This window comes from Pagrus pagrus (genome assembly GCF_965226575.1).
Source record: "Pagrus pagrus genome assembly, chromosome: 22".
NCBI classification, from domain to species: Eukaryota; Metazoa; Chordata; class Actinopteri; order Spariformes; family Sparidae; genus Pagrus; species Pagrus pagrus.
In genome coordinates, this window is record NC_140204.1 from 1,378,562 (window position 1) to 1,394,165 (window position 15,604).

Consider the following 15,604-nt stretch of genomic DNA (forward strand, 5'->3'; position numbering starts at 1 on the left):
TTGTGATCTCAGGTCAGGTTATTGGTAGTTTGCCTTCCTAGACGGCTGATTTGACGTTAGTCGAATGATGCTTCACACAGACTCAGGGTCTTTGCATGCAACTAACCATCTTCTATAACCTGGCATCAGGACGCACACACACACACACACACACACACACACACACACACACACACACACACACACACACACACACACACACACCTTAAGCCTGGAGCATATCACACCCACATGTGATATCAGTGACCACCATTGTTTCTTTGTTCTGCCAGACACACACACACACACACACACACACACACACACACACACACACACACACACACACCTGTATATAGTACATGTTAGTGTGTTTTCATCTTTGTGTTGAATAAAAGACTTTTGAACCTTCATGTTGTCTATTTAATATTGTACAAGAGTGAAAGTTGCCAACCTCGACTCTGTCAAGAACTCCAAAATCCTTCGACCATTACAGCTGTTATGGTAATATTGGTTGTAGTTATTAAGTTAATTATTAATCAGAGTTACAAACAGTTTAGTACCTCTTTGAGACTGATTTGGTGAATTGGCTCTTTTCCCTTCTTCAAGGGTGGTGCCCCAAGGTGATCTAATGTAAATTGGATCTTATTAGTAATCAGAATTAATAATTATCCCTGATAATCATTAATTATTATTGATAGCCAAATTTAACCCAAAACTCTTGCATGAAGCACCACATTATGGTGCCTCGTGTGATGTGAGCACAACACAGTGAACGACTTCATCTGTGGGTCCCAACAAACACCAGCACCCACTGTGAGCTCAACAATAAACAGTGTGATTGTTTCCTGTTGGACAGTGTTAACAAAGAGTGTAATGTAAGTGCATGTAATCTGTAAAGTAACTAGTAACTAAAACCGTGTTTTCAATAAATGTAGTGAAGTAAAAAGTAGATATCTGCAGAACATGGAAATACTCGAGTAAAGTACAAATACCTGTAAACTGTACTGTAGTGCAGTACTGAAAACTAAACGCTGGCAGAGGTAATAATCCTGCTGGAGTCATGTCGCCCTCTGGTGGTTGTTTACAAGAACATCAGTGATTAACTCTGATTGGCTGACAGGAATCTTCATCTGATATCTGAGCTTGATTAAAACAAATGTTTTCATGGCAAATCAAAATACTGAGAATCAAAAGTTATAACTAAGAGACATGAAGTTAAATTATGAGATTAAATGTGACGATTATGAGACAAAACATCAGGATTGTTAAAGAATGAAGTCGACATGATGAGATTAAGTTACTGTGAGACACAAAGTCTGAATTATGGTGTGTGAGTCTGTGTGCACGAAGGTGTGTGAGTCTGTGTTCATGAAGGTGTGTGAGTCTGTGTGCATGAAGGTGTGTGAGTCTGTGTGCGTGAAGGTGTGTGAGTCTGTGTACGTGAAGGTGTGTGAGTCTGTGTGCGTGAAGGTGTGTGAGTCTGTGTGCATGAAGGTGTGTGAGTCTGTGTGAGTCTGTGTGCTTGAAGGTGTGTGAGTCTGTGTGCACGAAGGTGTGTGAGTCTGTGTGCATGAAGGTGTGTGAGTCTGTGTACGTGAAGGTGTGTGAGTCTGTGTGCATGAAGGTGTGTGAGTCTGTGTGCATGAAGGTGTGTCAGTCTGTGTGCATGAAGGTGTGTGAGTCTGTGTGAGTCTGTGTGCGTGAAGGTGTGTGAGTCTGTGTGCACGAAGGTGTGTGAGTCTGTGTGCATGAAGGTGTGTGAGTCTGTGTGAGTCTGTGTACATGAAGGTGTGCGAGTCTGTGTGCATGAAGGTGTGTGAGTCTGTGTGCATGAAGGTGTGTGAGTCTGTGAACATGAAGGTGTGTGAGTCTGTGTGCATGAAGGTGTGTGAGTCTGTGTGCATGAAGGTGTGTGAGTCTGTGTACATGAAGGTGTGTGAGTCTGTGTGCATGAAGGTGTGTGAGTCTGTGTGCATGAAGGTGTGTGAGTCTGTGTACATGAAGGTGTGTGAGTCTGTGTGCATGAAGGTGTGTGAGTCTGTGTGAGTCTGTGAACATGAAGGTGTGTGAGTCTGTGAACATGAAGGTGTGTGAGTCTGTGTGCATGAAGGTGTGTGAGTCTGTGTGCATGAAGGTGTGTGAGTCTGTGTGCATGAAGGTGTGTGAGTCTGTGTACATGAAGGTGTGTGAGTCTGTGTGCATGAAGGTGTGTGAGTCTGTGTGAGTCTGTGAACATGAAGGTGTGTGAGTCTGTGAACATGAAGGTGTGTGAGTCTGTGTGCATGAAGGTGTGTGAGTCTGTGTGCATGAAGGTGTGTGAGTCCCTTGTAGAGAAGTGAACAAGCAGCAGATGAACAACAGCAGTCGTCTCTTGTGTTGTTTAATAAAGTGTTAAATATAAAACAGAGAATCACAGAGTGGATCTGTTGCAGCTGAACGGTCGGCGCTCTGCACACCAGGGCGTTCTGGGTGAGTCTGACAAAGAGCTGCAGAGAAAGTCTCAGTTTACAGAAAACTATGATGAGACACAAACTGAGGTTCAGGTTTAAGATGCGCTGCTTTGAACAGAAGGTAAAGATGATATGTGAGGTTAAAGCAGGCGGCCACAGGTCCTCACAGTCTGAACTGGACCTGTTTCTATCTGGAGACACTCTGTGAAGGTCAGGAGACATTTAGTCACTACAGAGACATGCTGTCTGTACATCTGAGGGGCTATTTACACTTTACTGTCACAGTTCAGAGGATCTAAACCACATGTTTCAGTCCAAACAACATGTGACATCACTCTGACATCACTCTGACATCACTGATCAACAGTCATCAATAGTGAGTGTGTAGACTGTGTGAGAGTCAGCAGGAGGAGTCAGAGTGAAGAAGAAGCTGACGAAGCGTCCTCCTGTCTTCATCCGTCGTCCATCAGCTCCTTCACCTCCATTTTGTCTCTGATCCAAAGTCACATCAGATCAATAATCAAAGATTGACCAACAGACCGATCAGACAGATTGATCAGCCATCAGAGGAGTCGGATCAGTGGAGCTGCTTCTGTTCCTGATGTCTCTCCCTGCAGAGGAGACAGAGGACAGTTAGACAGAGACAAGCAACCAACCAGAGACAAGCAACTAACCAGAGACAAGCGACCAACCAGAGACAAGCAACCAGAGACAAGCAGCCAACCAGAGACAAGCAGCCAACCAGAGACAAGCAACCAACCAGAGACAACCAACCAGAGACAAGCAACCAACCAGAGACAGACACACAGACCTCTGTTCTGTATCTTCACACTGACCTTTGACTTTGAGCTTCACTGTTTTCCCTCTCAGGATGAATCCGTCCTTGATGACTCTACACCTATATGTTCCTGTGTCTGTCTCTTTGGGGTGTTTCAGGGTCAGACTGAGGTCTCCAGAATTCAGCAGGTCTTTCTTCATCTCTGTTCGGTCTTTGTAATCCTGGTCCTGTTCTTCAGGCCGCTCAGATCCGTTCTGATACAGGTGGACTGTCTTGGTGTTGAAGAGTTCATAGCGTCTCCACTCCACTGTAGCGTCCTCAGGCAGGTCAGGTGTTGTTCTGAAGGGCAGCTGGACAGACTCCTCCCCCTCCTCCACCTTCACCTGACAGTCTGAGAGGACAACAAAGCACAACATCAGCTGTACAGACAGCAGCAGCAGTTTGAATAACTTTATTGACTGATTACAAAGTAGTAGAGAAAGCTGAAGGACAGAACCAGGTGAGACCAGCAGGTAACAGGGGACAGACATACAGGAAGTAAAACCAGGTGTTCAAGGTGTTGGACATGATCAGAGTCCTGATGGTGTTGTGATGTTTTGTCCCTGTGGTCTTCACAGTAATGTCTCCTCTCAGTGTTGAACTGCTGTTTGTTGCTTCTCTTTGTCACTTTCACATTTCTGGACGTCAAATTTAACATTTTCTTTGATCGAGTTCTTCAACAGGAAGTGAAGATTTGTTGAATCTGCTGAGAACTGATCATCAATCAATAACTGATACAAACTATTAACGCTGCATTTCTTTGTTCTCAGTGATGAAAAGATTTGTTGTTTCTTTCAGCTCGTTCCTTCAACTTTCTTCTGGATCAAATAAAAACATCACATTCAGATCAATACTGTCAACTCTGATTGGAAATCAATCAGCTGATTGATGTCAGTCTGACCTCTGACCTGTATCTACAGTACTGACCTCTGACCTGTATCTACAGGACTGACCTGTATCTACAGTACTGACCTCTGACCTGTATCTGCAGTACTGACCTGTATCTACAGTACTGACCTGTATCTGCAGTACTGACCTGTATCTACAGTACTGACCTCTGACCTGTATCTACAGTACTGACCTGTATCTACAGTACTGACCTCTGACCTGCAGCTTCACTTGTTTCTTCATCAGGATGTGTCCCTCCCTGTTGTAGACGGTGCAGGTGAAGGTGTCTCTGTCTCTGTCTGTGGGGTATTTCAGGGTCAGACTGAGGTCTCCAGTTTTCAGCAGGTTTCTCTTCATCTCTGTTCGACCTCTGTAAACAATGTGCTGTTGTTCAGGCTGGTCAGAGCCGTTCTGATACACATGGACCTTCCTGTTGTTACTGTTCCTCCACTCCACTTTAACGTCTTCAGGCAGGTGAACTGTGGTTTTGCAGGGCAGCTGGACAGACTCCGCCCCCTCCTCCACCTCCACCTGACAGTCTGAGAGGACAACAAACCACAACATCAGCTGTACAGACAGCAGCAGCAGTTTGAATAACTTTATTGACTGATTACAAAGTAGGAGAGAAAGCTGAAGGACAGAACCAGGTGAGACCAGCAGGTAACAGGGGACAGACATACAGGAAGTAAAACCAGGTGTTCAAGGTGTTGGACATGATCAGAGTCCTGATGGTGTTGTGATGTTTTGTCCCTGTGGTCTTCACAGTAATGTCTCCTCTCAGTGTTGAACTGCTGTTTGTTGCTTCTCTTTGTCACTTTCACATTTCTGGACGTCAAATTGAACATTTTCTTTGATCGAGTTCTTCAACAGGAAGTGAAGATTTGTTGAATCTGCTGAGAACTGATCATCAATCAATAACTGATACAAACTATTAAAGCTGCATTTCTTTGTTCTCAGTGATGAAAAGATTTGTTGTTTCTTTCAGCTCGTTCCTTCAACTTTCTTCTGGATCAAATAAAAACATCACATTCAGATCAATACTGTCAACTCTGATTGGAAATCAATCAGCTGATTGATGTCAGTCTGACCTCTGACCTGTATCTACAGTACTGACCTGTATCTACAGTACTGACCTCTGGCCTGTATCTACAGTACTGACCTGTATCTACAGTACTGGCCTCTGACCTGTATCTACAGTACTGACCTGTATCTACAGTACTGACCTCTGGCCTGTATCTACAGTACTGACCTGTATCTACAGTACTGACCTCTGACCTGTATCTACAGTACTGACCTGTATCTACAGTACTGGCCTCTGACCTGTATCTACAGTACTGACCTGTATCTACAGTACTGACCTCTGGCCTGTATCTACAGTACTGACCTGTATCTACAGTACTGACCTCTGACCTGCAGCTCCACTTGTTTCTTCATCAGGATGTGTCCCTCCCTGTTGTAGACGGTGCAGGTGAAGGTGTTTCTGTCTGTGTCTGTGGGGTATTTCAGGGTCAGACTGAGGTCTCCAGTTTTCAGCAGGTTTCTCTTCATCTCTGTTCGACCTCTGTAAACAATGTTCTGTTGTTCAGGCTGGTCAGAGCCGTTCTGATACACATGGACCTTCCTGTTGTTACTGTTCCTCCACTCCACTTTAACGTCTTCAGGCAGGTGAACTGTGGTTTTGCAGGGCAGCTGGACAGACTCCGCCCCTGAATCCACCTCCACCTGGTAGACTGAGAGGACAACAAACCACAACATCAGCTGTACAGACAGCAGCAGGAACTGTGATGGTAACAGGACCTCACTGTCTCATCCTTCTCTTATAATCCCAGACCTCACTGTCTCATCCTTCTCTTATAATCCCAGACCTCACTGTCTAATCCTTCTCTTATAATCCCAGACTGTCTCATCCTTCTCTTATAATCCCAGACCTCACTGTCTCATCCTTCTCTTATAATCCCAGACTGTCTCATCCTTCTCTTATAATCCCAGACTATCTCATCCTTCTCTTATAATCCCAGACCTCACTGTTTCATCCTTCTCTAATAATCCCAGACCTCACTGTCTCATCCTTCTTTTATAATCCCAGACCTCACTGTCTCATCCTCCTATAATAATCCCAGACCTCACTATCTCATCCTTCTCTTAGGATATTACAGTACTGACCTTTGACCTCCAGCTCCACTCGTTTCTTCATCAGGATGTGTCCCTCCCTGTTGTAGACGGTGCAGGTGAAGGTGTCTGTGTCTTTGTATGTGGGGTATTTCAGGGTCAGACTGAGGTCTCCAGGTTTCAGCAGGTTTCTCTTCATCTCTGTTCGACCTCTGTAATCTCTGTCCTGTTGTTCAGGCCGGTCAGAGCCGTTCTGATACACATGGACCTTCCAATCATCTCTGTCCCTCCACTCCACTTTAGCGTGTTTAGGCAGGAGAACTGTGGTTTTGCAGGGCAGCTGGACAGACTCCGCCCCTGAATCCACCTCCACCTGGTAGACTGAGAGGACAACAAACCACAACATCAGCTGTACAGACAGCAGCAGGAACTGTGATGGTAACAGGACCTCACTGTCTCATCCTTCTTTTATAATCCCAGACCTCACTGTCTCATCCTTCTCTTATAATCCCAGACCTCACCGTCTCATCCTTCTCTTATAATCCCAGACCTCACCGTCTCATCCTTCTCTTATAATCCCAGACCTCACCGTCTCATCCTCCTCTTATAATCCCAGACCTCACCGTCTCATCCTCCTCTTATAATCCCAGACCTCACCGTCTCATCCTTCTCTTATAATCCCAGACCTCACTGTCTCATCCTCCTCTTATAATCCCAGACCTCACTGTCTCATCCTTCTCTTATAATCCCAGACTGTCTCATCCTTCTCTTATAATCCCAGACTGTCTCATCCTTCTCTTATAATCCCAGACCTCACTGTCTCATCCTTCTGTTATAATCCCAGACCTCACTGTCTCATCCTTCTCTTATAATCCCAGACCTCACCGTCTCATCCTTCTCTTATAATCCCAGACCTCACCGTCTCATCCTTCTCTTATAATCCCAGACCTCACTGTCTCATCCTTCTCTTAGAATCCCAGACCTCACTGTTGACAGTCTGTCTCAACAGTCAGGGAGCTACCAGAGTAAAGATGCTGCCCATGTGCATGATGGGTAGTGTAGTAGTAGTGACATACCTGACATGAAATAGTGCCTAAAATGTAGTAAAAGAGCTCCAGAAACAAGAAGTCCAACAACCAGGAGAACCAGGAGAGCTGTGGCCCAGGATGGGAATCGTCCTGTGGGAACCAGAAATATAAAGAACATGACCTCTGACCTCTGACCTGTATCTACAGTAGGTTTTAGGGTTAGTTGCTGACCTTTGACCTGCAGCTGTACGTCCGTCACTCTCTGTTCTCTCTTCATCCCCCAGCTGACCCATCTGACGGTGCAGGTGTAGGAGCCGCTGTCAGAGAGGTGGAGGTCTGTCAGGTTGAGGCTGAGGTCTCCAGTTCTCAGAGCGTCAGTCTTCATGGATGTTCGGCCGCTGTAAAGCTGGTCTTGGTCTTTAAGTCGGTCACCTTCCTGCTGACGCTGGTGGACGGTTGAAGGATCCAGATCGTAGCGGCTCCACACCACTGAGGGCTCGTTCAGTTCAAAAGTCTGAGACTTACAGGGCAGCAGGACAAACGGGTCCCCCTCCTTCACCTCCACAGCTGAGGCATGCTGGGAAACTGTGAGGTCACACAGACAGAGAGGGTCAATGACAGCAGCCTTATTTCATGTGATGAGTGAATGTGGTCCTCTGCAGTGTGTGCAGCCTGTAAACTGTGCTGCTGAAGCTCAACTCAGACTCTGTGTGAATGAAGGCCAACATCTACATCCACATGTGACGCTGCTGTCAGCAAAGCATCATCATCACGTCTGTTAAGTTCAGGCGTAGTCTAGTTTGATCATATTTATTATTTAGGATGAATTTTGGGGGCTGCTAACACTTGAAGGTTGCACCAGCTGAATTAAAATCATCATTATTAATAACGGTGCACATGTTGCCCACTGCTGGTTACATGCACAGTAGCAGCTTCACTTTTCATGACTCAAACTTTATTGGGTTTTAATTTTTACAACAAACAAAGGCAAAATTGAGATACACAACTGTATGTGTTGACAATGAAATATCAGAGTGAGGACAATAAAATAAAATAATAAGGAAAATAATAATAATAATATAAAATTATATTTAAAAGAAGAAAATACATATATACAATATTAAAAAAAAACCGTCCATGACAAGGAAAATTAGTCCATGCACGACATGTTAAGCAGTCTATCCAGGAAACTACCAAAACACTGCTGCGTGTCCATTCATTGTCCAATGTGAGGTTGAGGTCTTCCAGTAAACAGATCCCTGTATTCACCCAGACCACCTCCATTTCCGTGACAGCCCCCCAAGAACAGACCACAGTGATCAGAGTGTGCACACATACCTTTTAGCTACCATGTAAAGAATATAATCTTACGAACATTCCCCATTTCTCATTACATTTATCAGTGTCGTTTATTATACTATATTATATTCTTTCAGAAGCTGCTACTTTGCCTAGCTCTGTAAGCCAGGCCTGAAACAGCGGGCCTTCTGCATCGTTCCACTTTCTCATTATCATCTGTTTGCCATTCATTATACTCGTTTGAATCCAATTGGTTAGGGGTTTTACAATATGGGCCATGGGCTTAGGGTTGCCTAATATGTAAAGACTGGGGCAAAACTCAAAATCCACTCTTATGACCTCTGTGATATTCTCATGAACCCTTTTCCAAAATGTCTGAATCTTTGGACATGACCACAGGGCATGTGTTAGGGTACCCAGCTCCCCTTCACACCTCCAACAGTCTGGTGTTTCCTTTATACCTAGCATGAATAGCCTACTTGGGTACCAATAGAATCGATGAAGGAATTTAAATTGAATCAATCTTATTTTGATATCCCTGGAGACTTGTTTAGTGACTCCAATAATTGTATCCCAATCGTTTTCTTCAATTGTTATGTTCAGGTCCCTCTCCCATAAGGCTTTCAGAGCTGTGTTGGACGGGTAGCCAGTATTGTTCATAAGCAGAGAGTAATAATGGGAAGCCCCATGTCCAATCCCTGCGATCAAAATCTCTTTAATGAGGTCCATGCCCTGAGGTGGTGTGTGTGTAGAGCCAAAAGTAGTAATAAGGAGGTGTCTCAGCTGAAGATATCTCCAAAATTGATTGTTGGCTCGCTTGAATTGTTCAACAAGATTGTCAAATGGCTGAAGGACACCATCTTTATAAAGATCACCCAGAGCATGTACCCCCTTAATCACCCACTCCCTCCATATAGGTGGTGGTTTACTAATAAAGAGTTTGGGGTTGTCCCACAGACCAGAGGAAAAGCTTAGAAAGGTGTTGATTTTAAATATACGAGACACTTTTTACCATAGTCCCTGATAATGAAAGATAACAGGATGGGATCGAGCATTCGGAGGCATTCTTGCTGATAAGAATAGCAATGGAGGTAGGGAAATGCACATTGACTGCTCTACTGCGTACCAAGGTGGCACTCTTTCTGGAGGTAATGCCCAGTGTACCAAGTGCTTCAGGTTGAATGCATAACAATAAAACAATAGATTTGGGAGTCCCAGGCCACCTTACGTTACCGGCTTCTGCAATTTACACAGATGTATTCTTGGTCTTTTACCATTGAAAAAAATCTTGTTACAAAGTGCATCAAACTGTTTGAAGTATTTTACAGGAATATTCAGTGGCAGAGACTGAAGTAGACAATTGACTCTGGCAGAGCAGTTCATCTTTATAATATTAACACTTCCCCATAATGAGAGATAAAGTGGAGACCATCTTTCTAAATCTGTGCTAATTTTTTCTAGTGGAGTGGTTTAAAATTACATTGCACTATTTTGTCTAATTGCCTAGGGAATAATATTCCCAGATACCTAATTCCCTTAGGGGGCCACTGGAATGATCCGGCTTGAAATAATGTTTTTGGGCAATACGTCATCAAGGGGAGAGCCTCAGACGTCCAATTCACTCTATAACCTGAGAAGCTAGGGAAAGATTTTATAATTTTGAGCAATGCGGGAAAAGATTTGCCTGGGTCCGTAATGAACATTAAAATATCATCAGCATATAGCATTAGTTTGTGTGTGGTCCCCGCAATAGGGACTCCAGGGATATTAGCGTCTTTACGAATTGCTGCGGCTAAAGGTTCCAATGCTAAACAAAGCCTTGTCAGGTCCCACGACCTAGCTTGAAATATGAAGAAATGATGCCATTAGTTTGTACAGCTGCTTGAGGCTCATTATGTAACAGTTTCACCCACTTTAGAAACGTCTGCCCAAAACTATAAATCTCCAGCACTTGAAAAAGGTATTGCCACTCTACGCAATCAAATGCTTTTCCAGCATCAAGTGAGGCTGCGGTAGGTGTATTGTTGTTCCTAACCACCCACATAACATTAATCAGACGTCCAATGTTATCTGAGGCAAATCTATTACGTATAAACCCGACCTGATCTGCATGTATTAGCGTAGTTATAACACTACTGAGACGATTTGCAAGGATTTTGGAAAGTATTTTAGTGTCTATTGATATTAAAGAAATTGGGCGATAGCTTTTACGGTCTGTGCGCTCTTTGCCTTTCTTTAGGATTAGAGATATTAGAGCCTGAGACAAAGTGGGGGGTAGCACTCCACTTTCAAAAGCTTCATTATACATTTGTAACAATAGTGGAGTGAGCTCATCCGAAAAGCACTTATGAAATTCTGCCGTCAGCCCGTCGGGTCCTGGTGATTTAACAGACCACATCGTTCGAATGACTTCCTTTATTTCTTCGGCCATGATTGCAGCGTCAAGCATCTCACGATGATCTTTATTCAAAGCCGGGAGGTCTGACCCCACCAAAAATGAAGGAATGTCCTTCTTTTGGCAAGACGATGCGGTGGTGTACGGTTTAGAAAAATTTCTAAACGCCTCATTTATGTCTGACGTTTCCCGGCTTTATCCCCAGACTTGAAATACCTTTGTCTTGCTCTAAAAAGTCTAAACTCGGCCTTCTGTGATATTATCTGATTATATTCATATTTAAGCTGCGTGACTGTCTTTAAGTTGTGTGGGGAATAGATCTGCTTTAATTTGTCTTCTGCCTCTCCCACTTTCCCACTGTGGGGGCCCTAAGCAGCTCCTTCAGTAACAGACTGCTCCACCCACGGTGCGAAACAGAACGCTACCGCAGGTCGTTCATCCCGTCTGCAGTCAGACTGTACAACACCACAAACTCTTAACGCAGCACCATAAGCACCTTAACACCACCATATCTTGCACTATTACCACTTCTACCTCCGCCATTCTGTGTAATTACTGTGTAATTACTGTGTGCAATAATACCTTGTTAATACCTTTAATTTTATTTTTATTTTATTTTATTTTTCTACACATTTATATTTTCTGTCTCTTATTTAAATCCTTTTTGGTATTTTTAGTATTTTAAGTCTACTTGTTTTTATGTCCCCTGTACGTATTGTATGTCTGTTCTACCTGCTGCTGTAACAAGTAAATTTCCCCGATGTGGGATAAATAAAAATCTAAAGTCTAAAGTCTAAAGTCCTCTCCAAGTCTGCAAGCTTCCTTGTGTTTTGTTTTTTCTTGTGTGATGAGAATTGAATAACATGTCCCCTTATAAAAACTTTCAAGGCCTCCCAGACTGTGCCTGCTGATGAGACAGAAGCAATATTTGTTTCAGTGAATAACTCTATTTGTGTTTTCAGCATTGCCTTAAAGGCATCATCTTGCAAGAGGGAGGAGTTGAATCTCCATCTTGGGGATTTCGTCACATCATCAATAGGCACCAGGTCAAGCATCACTCATGGTCCGATATTAGTATGTGGCCAATTGCACATGACATTGTAGATGGAAGTATTTCTTTGGAAATAAAAATATAATCGATTCTCGTGAATACACCATGCACTGCTGAAAAAAAAGTATAATCCCTCCCAGCAGGATTAAGCAAACACCACACGTCCACAAGACCCAGGGCACAGCACAGTTTCTTAATCGTGAGAAGTGATTTTGGGGGACTAGTCTTACTAGGGACACTTCTGTCTAGAATTGCATCCATAACAATATTCATGTCCCCAGCCCAGATAATTGGATAAATTCCCATATCAATCAATGTACATTCAAGGTCAGCAAAAAACATGGGGTCATCAACATTTGGGGCATATGAATTAGCCAATATTATTTTTTTCCCTTGGACTTCGGCTAAAATGGTGAGACACCTCCATTCACCATCCTTCACCTCTTTTAGACATTTTAACTGCAAAAGTTTATTCACTAAAGTGATCACCGCGCTGCTTTGGCTCGTTCCGCGACTACAAAAAACATATCCCACTTTCCTTGATGCATTTTTTTGGCGTCCTTCAGAGACGTATGGCATTCTTGCAAAAAAACAACATCATATCTGATTGATTTCAAACTGAAAAGAACCTTATTCCTCGTAGCTGGGCTTCCTAAACCACTGACACACAGGTGGCTAGGCGCAAGTTTTTATTGTCATGAACAGACATCGTAACTTTGCATGGAAATGTGTAACTGTGCTAGTGAGGAGGTTCCATGTCTTGTTTTCGCAAGTGAGACTGTCATGAACGTACAAACGTGAAAGGTAAAAAGCGAACAAAAATAATAATAGTAATAATTACAGATTAAACTGAGGTACATAACCATGTTTAAACTGCACAAACCCTGAACACTGCGCACTATAAACCTTTACCAGTCTGTAACTGTCAGTAAAGCATCTCTGACAAAACCAAGTCCATCAGTTTCAGTTTGTTGAAGACGTCTCACCTCTCATCCAAGAGGCTTCTCCACTTCTAACTAACTGGAGGAGCTGCAGGGTTTTAAACTCTGTGTGGGACAACTGGACACTTCAGACGCTAACGTCACAGTGTTAGCAACAAATCCATCAGCTCAGAGAACTTTCTCATCAAGAACAGTCCGTCAGAGACGCCATCATTATGATATAATGTCATAACGTAACATTATAACGTAACAGCTGCCAGATAATTAAGTAGCATTACATCACCACATGTTGTAGAGGAGACTTTGACCACCTGATGTCACTGTTGATGTTTCACACTAGCTGCAGATTTAAGTTATGTACTGGTGGTTATCACCTGATCACAACACTTTGTCCTCCTTATGTTCCCTTGTGTTGGTGTTTGGTAGCTAACGTTGGCTAGTTTTAGCCGTTAGCCTCTTTGCTAATGTGTAGAGACAACACTGATGAACACCGCCTGAAGAAAAGTGCTTTCACTAATATTTGACACAACAGTATTTTGGTTCAAGTGTCGGGACTCTGTTAAACTCTAACAAATGACTTCATGGTCACAGCAGGGTTGTGTTAGACCTTCAAAACAAAAACTCTGACGTGTTTCAGCAATCTGAACTTGGCACTTCCATGACAGTAAACCAGCCACATTATAATACTCTGGCACTGATTGGTCCCATCTTCCCTACGAGAAGCTGACAGACAGGAAGCTTCACCAACAGGAAGTGATTTGATGAACAAACTACAGAGGAATGTGTCATGAAGCGCTCCCGCCCTCACAGTTTTTAATATTTTGTTCAGTTTGGACCGGAGTAGATAAACCTGACGTCTCTGTGGTGCGATCCAACATGACACACCTTCAGTACCAAACTAATAAATGAGTTTCTATGGATCATTTGTGTGGACTTCGCCCCCTACAGTTGCTGCAACAGGCCATATAACTGAGGACAGTGTGACTGCACAGTCTTCTACACTCAACACAAATATGAACACAACACTTTGGTTTTTGCTCCATTTTTCACCAGTTGAACTCAAAGATTTAAGACTTTTTGATGCTCACAAGAATTATTTCTCTCAGCAGCAGTTTGTTAAAATGTGTGTCAGTGAGCTCGTCTTCTCTGCCAAGATAATCCACCCACCTGACAGGTGTGGCATATCAAGCTGCTGATCAAACAGCAGGGTTATTACACAGGTGGTCTTTGGACCGGTCACAATAAAAGGCCAATCTGAAATGTGCAGTCTGATCCCCTTCAGTTCACGGGAACAGCTCTGGAGGACATTCCTGCAGTCAACATGCCACTTTCATTGTGTTGTGAGATGAAACTGCACATCTTAGAGCGACCTTTGACTGTGAGCAGTCCAAACAACACAAACCGACATTAAAGACATGACGTTGGACTGGGGTGATGATCAGATCAGAGGGAGGAAGGTTATCTTACCGTGCACGAGGATCACAAACACCACAAACATCTTCATCTTCCTGTCACAACTACAACAAACACAAAGTCTTCTTTAATGAAGTCTCACGTCAGCTACGGTACAAAACCAGACGGACTGTGAAAGACTCAGCTGTCGATCTCACGGAAGTCCAGGTGGGCGTCACGGGGAGCAAAGTCCAACAGGTGATTTACCGGCTGCGGTCAAATCAACCGCCACTTTTTTTCCATTGCGCAAATGATCTGACGTTTACGGTAATCGTAATGAACCTGCTCTGAAGAGCCGCTGGTTCTGAATCCGGATCAGCCTTCAGTCTCACAACCAGACCCATGAAACATACGGTACTGTTAGAGTAATTATTCCTGGTAATGAACTGAAGGTATCACAAAGGTATCCTTCCAGATTTCAAAGTGAAGGACGACGTGAGATAAAAACAAAAAAACATTGTTTCCATAAGTAATTCAACATTCATATATTGCTGAACTAAGTACTTTTTAGTCTACTTGTATAAGTGCTATGAAGTACTTTTACTGTGTATTTTTTGAGTAATCCTTTGTCAAGAACAAGAATATGTCTTTCACCCAACTTTGATGTGGATTTAAAAACATTTCTTTCATAAGTAGTTCAGATGCATAATACTGCTGAAGTCGTAGTTCATCGCCTTCATGTTGGGCTGGATTAGTGGCAAGAAAGCGATGGCTGGTGTAGCTGGCAGAGCAGGAAGAGGGCGAGACAGTGTGGCTAGTGAGACTAGTTGAGGGCGAGCTGGTGGCTGGAGAGGACCAAACAATTCACACATGTAGTTGTGGGATGAAGCTCTGTTGTTTCTGGCTGTTGATGTTCAACCTACCTGAGGTTGTTCTGATGTTGCAATAAACACACACATACAAGCATCGATCTATTTCAAATACAAAATACTATTTACATTGTTTCACATTTTTAAAATAAAGAAAGAAGAAAATATAAAAATATACTTAAAATGTGTCTTTGAAAATAAAACAGTATGAACACCTTTAATTATATACATCTATCTAGTTATTTACATTTTAAATCACAGCATTTATTCAGACATGAGGCACACTGTCATTCAAAGACTGTCTGACTAAAACTGGTCTCTAAAAACACAACAGAGAAAATAACGTCAGATGTTCTGAACATCTTGAGTCCCATGTGCAGACA

At 43.2% G+C, this 15,604-nt stretch overlaps 1 protein-coding gene across 1 annotated transcript; it reads right to left on the minus strand.

The window, feature by feature from the left end:
* Positions 1 to 3,330: 3,330 nt before the first annotated feature.
* LOC311251776 (butyrophilin-like protein 2) lies at positions 3,331 to 14,488 on the minus strand (the record flags this gene model as incomplete). The annotated part of the gene is made up of 8 exons (XM_084344419.1): positions 14,428 to 14,488; positions 7,506 to 7,859; positions 7,323 to 7,424; positions 6,301 to 6,627; positions 5,541 to 5,867; positions 4,350 to 4,676; positions 3,472 to 3,601; positions 3,331 to 3,352 (listed from the first exon to the last, which is right to left on the minus strand). The coding sequence occupies exons 1-8, from the start codon at positions 14,462 to 14,464 to the stop codon at positions 3,331 to 3,333; spliced, it is 1,626 nt and encodes a 541-aa protein (XP_084200545.1). The 5' UTR covers positions 14,465 to 14,488.
* Positions 14,489 to 15,604: the final 1,116 nt, after the last annotated feature.